Source organism: Aplidium turbinatum, chromosome 14, assembly GCF_918807975.1.
Source record: "Aplidium turbinatum chromosome 14, kaAplTurb1.1, whole genome shotgun sequence".
NCBI lineage: Eukaryota > Metazoa > Chordata > Ascidiacea > Aplousobranchia > Polyclinidae > Aplidium > Aplidium turbinatum.
The window spans coordinates 18,369,902-18,388,180 of NC_137485.1; the positions used below are offsets into that span (position 1 = coordinate 18,369,902).

Consider the following 18,279-nt stretch of genomic DNA (forward strand, 5'->3'; position numbering starts at 1 on the left):
CAAAGAACAATAACTCGCATCAGTTCCAATCGTAAGTTTGTAAATGTCACTGCAGACGATTGCGGCACTTGGAGGTGGATCTGGCAATCCTCCCAGTAACGGGGACATCACCGGATTAAAACTGGACTACTACTACGACTACTGCTTGGCATAGATTTCAACGACTTACCTAGCCAGGCAGTCTCCGTCAATATCGCTTCAGACAAAACAGTGATGTTATTTTGCATGTATTGTCACCATGCGACAGCTACCATCTTTCAGCAAGCGTTCGTTTCCACTTAATATCGTTTTACAGGCAATTATATGCCATCTATTACATGCGTTCTCACTATCGATACCAATAATAATCGATACCGTTTCCAAAGTGTTTGACTCGCCCTACAGGAAATTAAACCCAGGCTTACTAGACGTGATCTTGACGATAGTAACCGGGCATCTACTGAATTATTTGATAATTTCAGTAATAAAAAAATTTCAATTTTTTATCTAACGTCAATGCCAACTTGCAACGTAAGAGTGAGCTCTGCAGCAGGCACCGAAGGCTCCAATGCAACAGCAGCTGCAGCACATAATTTTTGAAAAGAACTGTGCTCCCTAGACGCATCCCAGCATAGGTGCCATTCGAAAAGCGCATTCCGTACGCTAGATGGGTGAAGATTTTGCTTAATAAGCATTTTTTTTTAGAAATGTGTATCCCACTGCGTTGCAACTAGGTGCTAGAAACTAAGAAGTGATATACGAGCACAATTGAGCGCGAGCGCTTATTAAAGCCACATCTCTATATGCATGTGCAGACATCATTTCATTTTGATGTAAAGTTTCTTGGTTTGGCTTTATTTTGAATTCATTTCCTTTCGAAGGGCACTACTTCCTACTCCCCCGCAAATCCACCCATTAACCTTCCCAACCTAAATCCACTTTTCACATCTTTTCAACGCCCCTAGACGTTAAAACCTTGTAAACAGGTAACGTTTGTTGGCTGGGAACGTATTTGAACTGAGTTATCACCTATTTCTCCACTTTGCAAAGAGTTCCCGGCTTGTGATGTTGCAGCATTTCGCGCATAAATCCAACTTGATCTTGTGACCACCAGACCTTTTCTTTACGATTCCTTCCCTATGAAAAAGATCGTTAATGATGTCACATGCTGCGGATGAATATTTACAACTTAGTCATCTGCATGTAAGCAAGACTACAATGTTAAAGCAATACTTCAAACTTTAAGTCGTAATTCTTAATGTGCATATTTTGTAATAGAAAAAGCAATAGCGTATGGAAATATGTGAAAAAATATCAAACAAAGCAATAAAATCATTTGTCACTCTGTCAGTACATTCTTGACGTGCGCAGTAATTTTGTAGTGATTTTAACACAAGACAAAGCAACCTTCCTCTTATATGTCAAGCTATGTTTAAAGCATCAAGCAAGCACTTGCTGTTCCGTTGAAATTTGCCAGGTCCTAAGGCTAAGCAATACATTTCGGTTTCTGGCCTGGGCTTAGAAAAGTTGTTTCATGGTTTGTCAAGGGTATCCCCAGTCGCAAAGTTATGTGAATAGTCCAGGGTGCATGGAAACCCTGCATCGCCCAGAATTACTTCTCAAACGGATGAGGCAGTTAAAATTGCAACACAAGCAGTTCGAATTTTCCTTGAAATCGAAAACCTAGCATTTCCATATCGGCTAACTTAGATAACACAAAGCTAACGATATATATTTTAATAACATCCCTGTTGTCTTTTAAGTTCTGCGAAAAAACGCAGAAATGTGTGACTGATAGAACAAGCAACAAAGCAGAAAGAATAACTGTTATCAAATATGAGCATTGAACTGCAAACGTATACTGTGCTGAAGAATTTATAAATACATGTTTCAAGAAAAAAGAGAAATTTAAACTCGGAAAGCCAACACAAAATCTTCGCACTTTCACGCTGTATGCATTACACGTAGTAATACAAAACATAACTGTCCAACCGATGCTGAAGCAAAAGGTCTCGAGAAACTCGCGTAGAAGCATTGAAACAATCTCTGTTGTAACTAGACGTTGTGGTTTTAAATTGAAATAAAACATGGATGCTATGCTCAGTGAGATTCAAAACGTCTAGAAATTTCGATCGTTCGAACTTAACAAACATTCTTGCTTCTGATTTATTTGTACTTGTCTTTTCAAGCTGTAAGAAACACTGCAAAAGATGACAACAGCAGCAGCCATTCGGCATCGTTGAATGAAACACGACAAGAATATAAACTTAAATGGGATTCGGGACTCTAAAAGTGTTTTCCATTCGAACTATGAGATCAAAAAAATTTCTAACACGCTGAATTGTTGTAATTCTCAATAGCAGATTAACAATCGGTAGTTGGCAATTACCAATTAATTTTATTTTATTTGTATTAATTTTATTTTAATTTAGCAGACCTTCTGTGTTTGGTGTGTGATTACGGCAGTTACTTAATTGCAATATTGAAATTACTAAAGATGAATGGCTTCAGCTGTATTTCATATTGTTATTTTAAGCTGAGCTATTTTAGTTTTTTTTTATGTATTATGCTGCCGTCGATTGAGACAACCCAAGCAAGACTGGTTACCAGATAAAACTTATTTTCTTGTTTATTAGTTTTTCTATGGAAACACATTCGTTTAGACTAGAGTGAGTTGATAGACACAGTTGTAGACTTGTAGTAGTGCTTCTTCATAAGAAGACTCCACAAGTCTGAGTCTGTTCGCTGCTACAAGTGCGATGACTGTGCACGCATATAGGTTATTAAGTATAGCATATTTTCCAAATTTATTTTTACTTGATGTTCCGCAAGATTTTGTTAGTGTAAAACGTATCTCGTGGCTCAAAAAGGTTAAACAAAATGGTTTGAATTTGGTTTAATTTAAATCAAACATTTAACAATGAAAAGCACAGTGAATACGCATCACTGCCAATAAAACCATAGTTTTTCAAGTCTTCATTCGTCCCAGTAAAATCGATTTTTTTACACAGAAATCAGTGGATATTATCACCGTTAAGAAATTGATTACAATCATCATTATCAGCTTTCGCAGACCACGATGTAATTTTAAAATTTCGGTTATGTGTCTCATTAATATCCGATGCTAAATCTTCTCTGACAGACACCGTCCGCGTAAAAGCTGTGAAAATCAATGGTAGATGAAATGCTGGCCGCAGTGGGAGAGCATTCGAGTTTAGACAAAATCGGTAAAGAACCAAAACATAACTAAATAAAAGATGACAGGTAACACACCGAGATTTGCTTTTCTTAATTCTTTCTTTTCTAAATTACATGTGTTATCATTTGGAGTGAAACGTTGTGAAACTAATTCAGTACAATAATCATGTGCTTTTAAAGGGTCCAGAATACTTGGTGCAATTTAGTCACATCAACAGAATGAAATGATTTTTTCTGCGGTGCTTGCATTAGCTCGAGTTTCTGCTGCAACCTTTGAATACAATATACAGCAGTTCCTTTGGTATGGCTAAGATAAAGGAATATTTCAGAAAGCACAACATTGCCCAATAGTTATGCCTAAGTATGTAAAAATGAAAAGGTAAATCCTGTCTATTTGATAATTTTGTTCATACACAGACAGCAAAATTCGTCATTTTTACATTGATTCAACGTCTGCAGACTTTACTGCAGATTTTTCTGTCTGGGTAATGTCATTAGTGGCGTTGAAGATGGAACGATGACGGTTAAGGAAGCATAGAATAAACGATGTGAGATGTCTCCACGTAACCTGTTATCTGCGTAATCATAGCAGCAAAACGTAACCTTGCATCAACAATATCCAGTATTACTAAAATTTGTGAAGCGACAGGCTTTTTTTCTTGACATCTGTGGGTTATTGTTGTACCTGAACAGTTTTTGTTCATAAAAAATAAAAGCTGAGTGAATTCGTGAAGTGTTTTTACGATTCTAGGTTATGAACTTATGAGCACCAAGCGTTATTGCGATTATTTTAAGAAAACGCGACAATGCAAACTGCCTAGCAGCATTGTACAATGCTCCATTGACCGGCACACTAGCTTGTGTTGATCTGAAAAGGAAAATTGAAATCGACCCCAAAAAAATTTGCACTTCACGTACTTATCTTTAACTCCAAGGTCCTGGATGAAGGAAATGCGACTGACCTCGATAAATCGTTTCTGAAACAAACATTGAAAAGTGTTATACTTTGAGGCCAAAATTTCACGCAAATGTCATCCATTTAACTTTAACGCATGCGGTTTGGGTATTATAAATCGAAGTGGCCTGTGACATACAAGCCAACATATCTGCGATAGCAACCAATAAATATTTTGTAGCAAAAACGCTTCATGTTGGAGATAGACGGTGTATTTTAGTTTGTAGAAAATAACGTGTTAAAGCAGTGCCTTCGACGGTGAAATTCGCGGAGTGAAGTTTCACAAAAGACACGGCCAGCAATAATTCTTTTCAAACATCAGGGGTGCCCCAAGTACAGGCCGTATGCGCTCGTGAGAATAATTTTGCGGCTCCTTTTACGCTTATTTCCACTATAATCTTGAAGTTAAAATCGAAATTAAAGGGTCAAAATTATTATTGAAATCAACGTCGTTGAAGAATGAAGAGCCTAATAAATGCTGTTTAAATGACACTGTAGCAATGGAAAGATACGACTTCTTGCTCTATAGGCCACAAACATCAATAAGTAGGGTAGCCAGTTTCTTTTTCTCCAGCGCTTATCTTTTAGTTAGAAGCTACGCCAATCCGGTTAATAACCTCTACAATTTACATTAAACTCAGCGACAATTCTAGTGTTCGTTCTAAAGTTCGGATTTAGCCTCCAAGTCATTGGTAAAATATCTCTTTTTTATTGATTTAGCATCGAGAGATGTAGAATCAACGTAAGAATTAGTATAACCAGAACTTCTAAAATCTGGCATGATTTCCTGCTTACAGAACTGTTATTTTACAACATCGTTCATCGACTATGGTAACGACGTTGAAATGATGTGAAAAGACTACTTTTTGGTAAGTGATTACCTACCGTGGCATTCTGGCTTCTGTACAGTCGACTTTCAAGAACAGCGTTAATGTATGACTCCAGTTGATTCTAAAATAATAACAACTTATTGTCACATGGACTAAACATAGAAAAAATTACATTTTTTGAAGGGATTTGCCACTATTTAAAGTATTTGGTGTTTGCCACTATTAAAGGTAAGCACAATTAACACCACCTCTTGAGGAGATGAAAACCATGGACTTCTAAATACTAGAATCTAGATTCTAGTATTTAGAAGTCCATGTGAAAACAAACCTACTTCGAGGTTGATAAAGGAGTTAATTGACTACTACACTCTGACGCCAATAGTTAAAGTAAATTGTAACATCGCATGTTCTTCTGTCGCATGTCAGTCAATCTATGTAAGCTACAGGTTACAACCATTTACATTTTTATCTAACCACTGACTGATTTGAAGATTTCATATAACTGACTGATGTCGGCTTGAGAAATGATGCAGGTACAAATATTGTGTTACAATAGCAAAACTGTATAAATTGCCTTTCATGTTAAATCCAGGACTAGCTGTCTGTTACATGGTAGAACACGTGTTAATAAGGTCACTTACAATAATATCTTGCAATAGTTTAGTTTAGCAGTTTAGTTTAGCACGGCGCAGTGTGCTTTAAATTAATCCGGTGACCATTTTTACGGAAGTTTTTATTGGTAAAATCATAAAACTTAACGATGAATGTCGAAAAGTTTATGAAACATGATTTGTTTTGATATTGATCGCATTACTTCGCAACTTCAAATTAATATTGCCGCTGTGAAAGAGATGAATACCTTCCTTGTTAGGGTTGCGCTTAGGGTTGAAATATCCGGATATCGGTTAACCGTTTAACCAAGGCATTTTCATCTATCTGATATCCGGATAGTTTTTTGTCGGTTAAACGTGTAATAAAAAAGTAAAAGTATTACTGTGTGTTGAGTGTTTTACGCCTCTTTTACAATTTTGAAATCCGATATTTTAGCTATGGGTGGCCAATAGCAACCCGCAGTTATCTGCACTCCGATAAACGCGGTGTGGTGACTTCCCACAAGAGGTGAAAACTGCAAAGTCGGCAACATTAGAAGAAATATTTCTTAGAAGTTTGATTGATCTAGACGGCGGCTTTTAGCGCTGTTACGACGTCACTGCAGTCTGCAAGTCTTTCTATTACCACACGTCCTCACCTCACAGTCCAAAAGTTAGATAGGCGCAAAACGCCATGAAAGAAGCGTGAGACAGTAGGCTTATATCTTACTTCGAGTGTATAAAAAAGACTGAAATGGAGTTCAAACGTTTTAAAAGTGAAAATCCTGTGTGGGCCTACTTCCTACGTTCAAGAAATGGCGAGAAGACAAAGTGTGAAACGTGCAAAACTACTATTTCCTGCAAAGGAGGATCTACAGGGGCCATGAGAAACCACTTGCATTTGAAACACAAGATTCAGGTTGAGGCTAAAAAGACAAAAATGCAAAGTTCTTCTTTGGCAATGACAGACAGCAGTTCCACTAGTACAAGCAGGATTGACAACTTTTTTAAACCAGCCAAAGATTCGTTAGAGAGAATTGTTGCAGAGCTAGCAGCTGTTGGCAGAATTTCTTTCAACACAATTGCTACCAGCAATCAAACGAGACAAGCATTTTTATCTAGAGGATATAAGTTACCACAAAGCGTGGTAACTGTCAGAAATCTTGTCATGACATTCTACCACCAACTGAAAGCAATACGAAAGATAAAATCGAAATGGAAAAAATGAGTACAAAATTCTGCTCTATCACGCTTGATGAGTATACAAGCACAAGAAACAGAAGATACATGAATTATCTAAACCTTCACTATCACGAAGATTACATTAATCTTGGAATGGCGAGGATAAAAGGCTCCATGCCAGCTAAAAAAGTAGAGGATTTGGTGAAAGAAAGATTGCACGAATTTGGCCTAAAGATAGAAGATATTGTTGCAGCCACCACAGATGGAGCTACTGTGATGAAACGTTTTGGAAGGCTGGTTTGTTGCATCCACCAGCTTTGCTTCGCAAATGGTTATCATTTAGCTGTCATGGATTTCTTGTATGCTAGGCAAGAAAACGTTGATGAACTGGAAGAAAGCGAAAATGATGAAGGATCGGAACATTTAGAAGAGGAGATGGAAGAAGTAGAAAAAGATGGTCTAGATTTTGTGAAGGATGAAAGTAATGGCTTAAATCTTCAAGAATTTGTTTCTGAAGTGATAAAGAAGGTTAGAAAGGTGGTAATTCTGTTTCGCAAAAGTCCTCTTAAGAATGAAATTTTGCAAAAGCACGTTCAAAGACAGTTCAATACCGAGCTGAAGTTAATTCTAGATTCAAAAACCAGATGGAACAGCCTTTTACAAATGATAGAACGCTTTGTAAAAGTGGAGAAATGCATCAGATTGGCTCTTGTTGAAGTTAATTCTCCCATTACAATCAGTGAGAGGGAAACAAAGATCCTTCAAGATGTGGTTAATGTCCTTGAACCTGTCAAACATGCAGTAGATGCACTTTGCAGAAGAGATTCCACGCTGCTGACAGCTGAACGAATTCACGATTTTGTACTTAAAACTCTTTCTGATACTGATTCTGCGTTTTCAGAATGTCTCAGATCTTGCCTTCAGACCAGAATCAAAGAAAGGCGAGACACAAGTCACTCACCTACTTGAATACCTGCATGATCCCAGATTTCTGATGGATGATAAACTTGACACGTTTGGTGAATTCGGAAAAAGAAGCAAGGTATACGCTCTCGTAGCAACCCTATTGCAAAGGTTACTTGGAGAGGTTGCAAGAGATCCTGAACCTAGAGTAGAAGATGAAAGCAACTTGGTATCAACTACTTCTGCAAGGGTAGAAAGAGGGCCTACATCTTTGAAAGAACAACTAGAGCAAGCCATCATGTCAGCACCTGTTGCTACTACTGCAACTACTCCACCTTCCAAATCCAATACCATAGAACTTAGCAGAAGGACAATCCGAAAAGAATGTGAAGTCTATGAAGCAACAGTGAAACGGCCGGCCAATCTTCAAATTCTTTATGAAGCGCTGCTTACCATTCAGTCCACTTCTGTAGAAGCAGAAAGAGCATTTAGTGCATGCGGGCTTTTTGCTACAAAACTCTGGTCTCGCCTAAACGATTCAACTATTGATGCGTTGTGCTTTATTGCAAGATAACATGTGTATTTTAGTGGTTAAAAGACCAGATATGCTGCGACAGGGTAGCTTTCAGTGTTCCTTCCAATATCCGGTTAACCGGGTAATAAAATTATCAAATATCCGTATATATCCGTTATTCGGATATCAAGCTTTTACAACTATCCGTTCAACCCTAGTTGCGCTATTGCCGTAGGCATTCAGACCAGCCGTATCAACCAAAACAAGTCCAAGCATGTACAAAACAAAAATATTCTTTCACTCCATGTAAACCGTGAATATTTTTGTGTTAACGTTTACAATTTTAAACGAACAATTTTAAACAATTTTAAGCAAACGTTTACAACAATTGTTGTTAACGTTTGTAATTGTTGTGCAAATGTCAGCATTTGATGAATGCAAAATAGCGTTTGCAATCAAGATGAAATTCCAAAACGTTAAACCATAAATGTGTCGTTAAACCTGCAGGTTGCCATGATTTAAAAACATCGTGCTATCCGGTGGCAAAGAAATACGAAATGCTATGGGAAATGCATATATTCTTTATTACTACAAGTTAGATCCTTGCAGCGCAGCTTTGCATCCGCGTCGATTTGAGACTCTCTGCTGGCAGATCTCGTTTTTAAATCAACGAAACCTGTCAAGGAAATGTGTTACCTACCAGTGACATCACGCAAATGTTTTGATTTGACGTTGCTTGGCAAAAAAATTGATGATGCTGACAAATCAGTTTTTAATTAGCTTTGAGAAGAAAAGAACCCGCCTATAAGTATCAAACTTTTAAAAACGACTTCACAGATTGTCAAAAGGCAACTCATCTGAATCTGATAACGCAGGTATCAGGTAGAACAAAAATATTTTGCAAAACTTCAGTGTTTCCACTTTAGCCCATGAACTACAGTAGTAGTCCACGCAATCAACCATAACTTAAAATTAAGTTGAAACCGAACTTTTTGGAGTTTGTTGTTGAACCCGATGACGTTGATGCAACGTCACACAAAAAGATACATCAGCGCCCAGCCATGACCTTGCAGTGACGTGGATAATAAGATATCGTTACTGTTTCATTGTTTAAACGTTCAATCAAAGTTAAAATATAATAGCCTATAACACAACTGATGTTCTTTTACAAATTTACATGGTATCAAGTTACAAAAACATTTGAGGCGAAATAAAACTAGAACATGAATAACTTTGAGCTTCCACATCTTCCACATCTTTCCATCCACTCTTACTGGTACACAAACAGCAAATCAGTCCTTTTTTACATTGATTTAATGTCCACAGACGTGGAATCAACCTGAAAAGACCTGATTTGCAAGCTGGTAACTTGCTTTGAGATAACGCAGCATCAAATTGCAACTTGAAAGATAGATCGAAAATACCTAAACGGCCAGGATGGTTGATTATTAGCAGGATTGGTTGCTTCAACACTAACATCAAATTTCAGTTGCAGTTTTACGGTTTTTACATTGATTTAAAGTCTCACAGAGGTTAGGTCATTAAAAAATGTCTGCATACTTGCATAAAGTTCAAACAGAGTGCAATTTGCTAAGTTTTGTTTGAATAAGTATGTATGAAAGTCAAAAATCAATCACAACATTTCATTGCCAAAATCAACAAACATCAAAAGACCGCGACCAAGCATTAAATGTGCTAAACGCAACCAGAGTAGAAAAACAAACTTATGAAAAGTGGTCATGCTAAGCAGGTAAAGCAAAGGAGTGATGGCAATTTATCTGGCAACACTGCCATGAATCAAAGAACCTTGAACGCACACCATGGCAAAAGGCGTCGTAAATATAGCCGCTTTCAAACAATTAACCTTTCGCTTGTCGAGTTCTTCCGCTGAAACCCATACTTCGGGTTTTCGGGGGAACCAAGGTATTTTCGACTCCTCCTTCGACAAATTGTGCCTTGATTTTCTCTTCTCTTTGTGCCTGGAAAGAAATTCATTGTCACTAGTTCCTGATTTTTAAAAACCATAGACAGACAATCGATAACAACTTAATAACATTGAATTGCATAATTCAAAATTAATACAGAAATGAAACAGATACATAATTTCAAACGTTTTCGGCAAAACTTTCTGCCCTCTTCAGGAAAATATCTTAATTCATCTAAACAAAACAAAATTATTCGTGAAATGTTAATAATAAATGACTGAAATTCAATAAAACTGCACTGACCTGCGTACAAGCAACAACTGACGAACAAGGTCCAAGGAACAGGTCAGTGCAGTTTTATTGAATTTCAGTCATTTATTATTAACATTTCACGAATAATTTTGTTTTGTTTAGATGAATTAAGATATTTTCCTGAAGAGGGCAGAAAGTTTTGCCGAAAACGTTTGAAATTATGTATCTGTTTCATTTCTGTATTAATTTTAAATTATGCAATTCAATGTTATTAAGTTGTTATCGATTGTCTGTCTATAGTTCCTGATTTAATGTTGTTTCAAGCATTTAAGTATTTATTGTAGACAATAATTAATTAAACTACCATTCAACGTTTTATAAGCAGAGAAAACTTTTTCTCAAACCGTAGAAAATTTCATTATCAGATCACCGCTTCAATGCGTGATGGAAATCTACAGATAAATCTGCATCAAGCATTGCAGAGTGCAAAAAACAGTGTTGCAGAACGCGTTTTCGAATATTAAATTCTCATCAGTGCAACTACGTTTATGAACGCAATAACAACGGTTAAATTTAAACTCAATACAATACATTACAAACATTATAAGGACATTATAAGGACAACATTGTAGACAAGCTGCGGAAAAAAATGTGTGTTGCGGGTTGGACAGGGGACATGCACAGGCTCATGATCAGTAGAAGAAATGATTTAGAGCTAAATCAGTAAAAAACGATCCTGTAAAAATTTAAAAAAATCTTGTAAGAATTAAAAAAATATAACTTGCAAATATTCAAAAATTATTGACATCTCAACTCGCCAACAACTGGTATAGCGGTAAGTGATTTTAACAACCACACTTGTCAACGATTTACTTCGTCATGATTAGGGTCCGCTCAATTCAATAACGTGGAGGGTTTTTTTTTTCAGGGTACTAGCTAGTAGCTACGTCATCAAATACCCACGTTTTCTTCGGTTTATAGGTTGACATAGAGTGAAAACTTTGTGTAACAAATTGCTCAGAAAAAAAGTTAATTTGGAGCTTTTTATGAGCAGTTGCAAATAATTCTGAATATTCTTCTGTACAGATTTTAAAATAGTCTTTCTATTCAACATTTCGTGAGTGGTGCATGAACAAACGTAAACATTACCGTCATCATGTACGTACACCATCAAACCGTATACAGTAGAAAGCTGATGTCTGATGACAACGAAATGTGAACAAAAAGCTATCGCAAGTTGCCCGAGTTGCCTTCTCTAAACTGTTGTAACAAAAATCTGTGCAACAAAAGTTAAAATTATGCGGAAAAGTCGTTAAAAATGAGTTTTTGCTGGTTGGAAGTGCAGTAAAGGTACGCAACCTACTTGTTTATACTGTTTTTCGCAATTCGCAATCCATTCACAAACCTATGTGAAAATCGTGTCGGTGGCTAATGCACGGATTGCCGTGTACCAGGCTATCTCAAGGGAGAAACGTTCAGCCCTCATCGGACAAAATGACCGCATTTCATCGATTCAACGCGAAGTCATGTTAATTCGATGCGACGAACAGGAAGAGTGGGCTAAGTGCTGTCACATTTCCTTTAATACTTAATAAAAAAAGGGGCTTAAAAACTGATGCATAATTACATTAATTAAGTGTGAACTAGCTGTAATTGTATTACGACTGAGTCCAACAATTACAACTCACAGCTTACACATGGTCCATCGGTCCTCTTACACATTACAGGAGCCAGTAAGATATATATAACAGCCATACACTGCTACCTGTCTACCGAACACCTAAAGCTGCGACGCCAACCTGAACACAATTATATTACGTCATCGATGACACGTGCGTTCAAAAAAGTTTAAAAATCATTTCTACGCGAGCAATCAAATATGAACTCGCTGACTACGGTCAAGAAAATAAAATGATCATAAGTTCTGATGACACATGTAAAAAAACGGAGCGTTAAACAAACGCTTTGGTTTGGACGTTTGGACATGTATCACGCACATCACAAACATTGCCCTGTAAGTTTAACAAATCCCAATATACATCATGCATTGCATAGTGACGGGAGTCGTTTTTTGGGCTTGTTTTTTTTTTTTTTAAAAAGCATGTTTTTTTTAAATAAAACTAAATTAAAAAAATGAACATTTTTTTTGCACCAACAACCTGTTTAAAAAAATTTTTATCGTTATTTTTTTATTTTTTTTTATTGTTAAGTTAACCTGTATTAGCCGACTAGATTGTCGATTCACCAATTAGACTTTAAAGAACATAAACAAACAAATAAAAGACATTAAGACAAGCAACACAGGAGGTTCATTGTTGACATGGTCACCACTGGGACCCTTTCCCAGGAATTATCATCCGAACAAGCCTCATCATTGGTAGCACTATGAAACGATTGAAAATAGAATAAAAAGCGAAAAAAACAAAAAAATGTAAAAAAACAAATAAAACGTAAAAAAAAACGATTAAAAAAAACAACTAAAAAAAACGTCTTTAACCATTGCTAATCACGCAAATCGTGCATGAGTATAACATTGTTTTAAAGCGAAATAACTGGTTCTGCATCAGCATCAGTTCAATTGGTGGAAGGACATAATAACTAATAACATAATAACATAACTAAACTACTCGAATCATCCATGAGAATAACTGATTGCGAGACAGTTGATATACCTACGACCTATTTAGGCTAAAGAAAAAACGATGATATAAGTGCACGTACTTTCTCGAAGGAATTGGAAGCTTCAATGAAGCCCTGTAAGCCCAAAGCTTTTCATGCAGATCTACAAAATGCTTGTACCGCTTGTAGATGGTCCATGTAAATTGGCCATGCGTGATTTCAATCGTGTATCTGCACAGCAAGGTAAGATAGGATGCTTGCATATTGAATACAGCACTACTCGCACAACAGCAGCCATCCTTAGGATAAAATAACTAGCTTAGATAATTAACAGATGCATTATTTTTGTTTATGTAAGAACAAAAACGTTTTATTGTACAGACAATGCAAAAATATCGCGGTACGCTACTCGATGCATATGCCACGTTATTGCTTTTTACAAAACGACTAAAAATCCTTCACAAAACTCTTACTGCATGCACAGCAGTGGCGCATGACCATTTTCATGGGTGTTTACATGTTTTAAAAAGTTCCAAGCAAATGCTGATTTGCGCAAGGACAGTTACATCGTATCACATCAATTTATTTTGATATGATTTGACCAAATATTGAGCAAACCTAGTGTCTGTTTAAAGCCTGATAACAATACGTAAATACCCAAAAAATGGTTACCGCTGCCAACGCTCAGTATTTTGTTGCGAAAATTGAATATGAATGCGAAAATACGATAATGACATGTCCTTACAAGTAAGGGTTAAGTGGATGACGATAAGCTATATCTCGTTTTGCGTCCGTCACTTTGCATATTACTTTCGTCTTCGGCAAATATGCGGAGGCAAGTCCAACCAAAATGCGACTAGGACTACTGTATACTGCCATGTAAGGAATAAGTGGCTTAAATCCTGAAAAATAGGAAAAAAAAGAATTACAAGTATCAAATGCTTTTTGCACTTTCAGCTGTTCTTTCAGCACTTTCAGCTTTTCTTTTTCAGCTGTTCTTTGTGGTTTTCAACATGAACTAAACATGATATTCGTTCGTCGGATGGCTATGCAACTGTTTTGAACGAACCATGTGATTATGCCATAATGAGGTGTATGGAAGCACACCTTTGCTTGTCTTTTCAGTAAATTAAAAGATTAACATTTAAATGGGTAAATTATAGAAGCATTGTAGAATATGAAGTAATTTTGGAAATACTGCAGTCTGCAGATGCTATTTTAGAGTTCAACCTAATGCTCAATTGAGTTTGGATTGTTATACTACACAACACAGGCATATATGGAAAATGTGACTACTTTTGTAATGGTCTATGAATAAACCAGCAGCACTATAGGCCTAATCAATATCAAATTTTTTTATTAAAACTTTGTGTGAGGAATCCAAATTTGTGTACGGGCAATGTTTCCCATCAATTGTTGATTGTGGCATTTAAACTTTAAAATCTTTAAAATCTATTGCTGAGTAAGAGTCTTAAACAAAGAAATTAATTGCAGGAATACATACATTATCAATATTGGAATTACATAAACTACAACTAACTTAAATCAGCAAGAGCTCCTCCTTCGCTGTCGGACCCCTCAGCTCCTTTGGATGAAAGAGGTAAAACATCATAGTTCTCACCCCCATCAGACATAACTACCTCCATTCGGATCTGTCGCTGTTTTCTCTAATAAAAGAAGCAAAAAAAGTGAATAATCTGATGGTCATCTTTTAAACCAACATTCAATATCACTTTTACAAACTGTTGATTGTTGACAGCAACATAATTATCTTTAATTATCAATGTTTTTCAATGCTACTTTAGAACTGCAGCTTTTGAAATGCCCTGCCAGCTGTGAGCTCACAATGTTACACAAATTGACAACACCATGAATTGAATATTGGGCAGTAAATTGTAAATCAAAGTTAGACTACAAAACAATTACAATATTCTATTTATTGCACAATACTCCGCTATACATAAGACATTTATCAATAGGATATTACTAATGAAATTACATTGTAAATAGGCACAAAAATATTGCATTTTCACAATTATTAGAAAATACCATAAGTTAACTTAGACAGGAAGCTGAAATATTTTCTGCATTTGCATAAAGCATTAAAAGTAACTCTACTGTTTTACAAGTTAGAATTTTATTTTCAATGTACATTGTGCATTGATGCTTTCTGTAATGAGATCAAGACGTTAGACCGTTGACTCAAAGCTGGCAGTACAAACTAGCTCAGTGGTCAAGCGGTTAGTGCCTTCTGCTCTAGTGCTGGTAGTTTTGTGTTCAGTTCTATGTCATTGTCAGGCCATACCAAATATTTTAAAACCACTAGAGTAGCAGTAGAAATAATAGTAGTAGAAATGACCTGTGTTCAGGGTTGAGAAAAACCCGTTGTTTTTTAAAAAAGCCCAACCCGCCTGGTTTTTTTTAAAAAAACCCGGGTTTTTTTGGGTTTTATTGTTTTTTTTTTTTAAAAAGACGCAAAAAAAGATAGATTCATGCTTACTTTACCTCAAAACTACTTTTTACGAATGAAGTGCCTTTCACTCACAGTACATGCTTGCATAACTCAATAAAATAATGCACTAGGGCTGTTGTTGCTTGAATGTTGCATCATCCATTAATTTCAAGATCAAGTTGGATGTTGCATCATCCACTAATTTCTATACCAAGTTGATGCTACCGTGGTAGAAACTACATTATTGCATCATTTGCTTTAGATATGAAGGCAAGGAGCATTTATGCCATCATGTTTAAATATTATTCATTTATTATATATATATATATATAGCAATAGATGAGCAATTGAGCGATTGCGTGGCCAATGGCCATTTAGGCAAATGCTCTGAAACAGCCATGCGTTAGAATCCAGAATCTGTAATTGGAAAATAGCCTCCTAAATTGCATTTCACATCATATATACAGACTACAGTAGAGTAGTACTTTCACCAGTTTAACTATAAGGCCTTCTTGCATAAATGAGTTTTAGTGTAGTATACACAAAGTGGCATTACTTGATTTTTGTGTACTGTACAATATCCACTGCGTTTTCAGTTTATTCTTGGAAATTTACTTCACAATCACATCCTTAAGTCCTAATTTAAAGTTTGTTTTAAGTACCTTGTAGTGTTTTTGTTCATTTTTTTAATTTTCTCATAAAAACTGGACAAATATGATGCTCTGGGTTTTTTTATGGCTTTTTTTGGGTTTTTTTAAGTGGGTTTTTTTAAAAAACCCACCCGGGTTTTTTTGGGTCGGGTAAAATAGCAACAACTCTGCCTGTGTTAGTCAAATAAATGATCAAAATATCACAGCTCGATTAAGACTAAACAAGTAATAGATATACATACGCGACCATCAGATTCTGTTGGTTGCTCATCTGCATCTTTAGTTGACTCTCCTGTGTCACTTTTTATTTGATCCACAGAATCAGACATGCTTAATTGCTTATGCTAGAGTTGAGAAATTAATGACCAAAACACACCGACTCAAATTTTGCAGGCAAATTTCTGCAACATCTTTCTATAAAGACAATGTTTCAAATCAAATAATACTTGACATATTTATGGAAAATATAATAATGTGTTTTCATTAAATTTTTTCAAGCTTGAAACAAAATACAAACGACAATGAAAACTACACAATACCCAGACCTGAATAATACGATTTTAAAAATATTAATTTCTTGATAAGGGCTAACATGAGTACAACCAAAAACGTTAGTAATTTTTAGTTTATTTTCATATTATTACAGACGAAATCGGTTAATCGAATCACCTATTTGCCAGACGTTTTGATACGATTATACGATTGATTCGTTTAACCAATTTACTAAAAAAAAGGTTAATGTCAATGGGCGTAATTGTTGGGATGTCTGTGCTGACTAGGCTGCAACGCACATTACAACAGATGCTTCCTACAACTGTTTACAGTTCTGGTTAAACTTTAATGAGTTTACTAGCTCTGTGTTACATAACACTATGCTGTATGTTCCAGCCAGCAAAACTGGTCCTTTTTACATTGATTTATCATCTGCAGACGTTGAAACAATGTAAAAAAGAACGGCTTTGCTGACTTGGCTGAGCAGGTATGATCAAAGCATTTTTCTGCAAACTGCGGCAATCGGACTTCTTTTAATCTCACTGATCTCTGTGACATCACAACGCGAACTTTGACGTTGACGTTTTTGATTCAAGCGTGCTATTTTTAGCTCTGTACCAGCTGTGTAGTTTTGAGTATGGAACGTGGCCTACGAAAATAGTGGTATGGTAGAAAAACACGGCTCACACACAGGGCCGGATTTAACTGATGGGGGGCCCGGGGCACGTTTAGATCGGGGGGCCCCGTGCAAAAAAATTTTTCACGCCTACTGCGCGAAAAACCATCTCTACGTCTACAGTAGCATCAGTCCAGTAGGCCTACTGCACAGCATTTTGCAGAAACTTTAAAGGCCAAAAGGAAAAAAATAACACAAAATCACATTTTTTCCACATAGGGGGGCCCTTTAAAAGTTGGGGGGCCCAGGGCAACTGCCCCTCTGCCCCCCCCTAAATCCGAGCCTGCTCACACACATTGTTTTGAAATTGCAAAGTTTTTTTTCAAGTCTTTTGCACTGTCTGGTAAAATAATTAATTTGCAATGTTCTTCAACTGAACGAAACTGCACAAATGAAATTATGCACTGCATTTCACAACAAAGACTACTTTTTTTCAGCAATTTAAAAAAATTCTCCAAAGTTTTCTGGTAAAAAATTTTGGACATGCTTTCCAACACTTCCCTCTTAAACCGAAATAATTTGTCCATGTCCATTCCTTGGAAGGCCAGTCGCCGACGGATGACATCAAAAGCATTTAAACTTCTTTAGTGTGATTATTCCTTTTGTGTGCTCTTCTGTTTTAATGAAGCCCAGCTGTGCGAAAGTTGGTTCTTTGTAGTGTGATGTCTAGCACATAAGATTATGGCCTGGCATTACAGACACTTGTCTTTGTTTTGAGCGCATGTGTCTGTAAAAAGAGACATTCTCTTTTCGCTAACGGGTATAATTATACGATTAAATGAATGAAATAGGCTATGCAAACTAGAAGCAAATCCTGATGCTTTTATCCGACTTATTCTTTTAAGCGGTATGCGCTTAACCGATCATCATCATAATCCATCATCGGTTTGTTCCCCACTAGTGGGGGTGGCCGATTGTTTCCGCGCAGCAATTGTTTTTATCCCTTTTCTCCATTTCACCCTGTCCCTTGCATCTTCCTCCTTCAGTCCAACTTTTTTAAATTCATCCTTCACTTGTTGTTTTCACGTTCTTCTTGGACGACCGGTCGACCGCGTTTCCTCT

The 18,279-nt window shown here is 36.5% G+C and overlaps 1 protein-coding gene across 1 annotated transcript in view; it reads right to left on the reverse strand.

Annotated features, from left to right (window-relative positions):
• The window catches only part of LOC145782700 (phospholipase D1-like), a 42,050-nt gene extending 27,442 nt beyond the window's left edge, over positions 1–14,608 (reverse strand). Inside the window, exons 1-7 of the mRNA XM_082594451.1 lie at positions 14,488–14,608; positions 13,693–13,849; positions 13,050–13,178; positions 10,016–10,130; positions 5,018–5,083; positions 4,096–4,154; positions 1,009–1,116 (exon numbers count right to left, since the gene is read on the reverse strand). Coding sequence (XP_082450577.1) covers positions 1,009–1,116; positions 4,096–4,154; positions 5,018–5,083; positions 10,016–10,130; positions 13,050–13,178; positions 13,693–13,849; positions 14,488–14,593 — 740 coding nt within the window. The 5' untranslated portion in view covers positions 14,594–14,608. The remainder of the gene's footprint in view (positions 1–1,008; positions 1,117–4,095; positions 4,155–5,017; positions 5,084–10,015; positions 10,131–13,049; positions 13,179–13,692; positions 13,850–14,487) is intronic.
• Between the last annotated feature and the right edge of the window lie 3,671 nt (positions 14,609–18,279).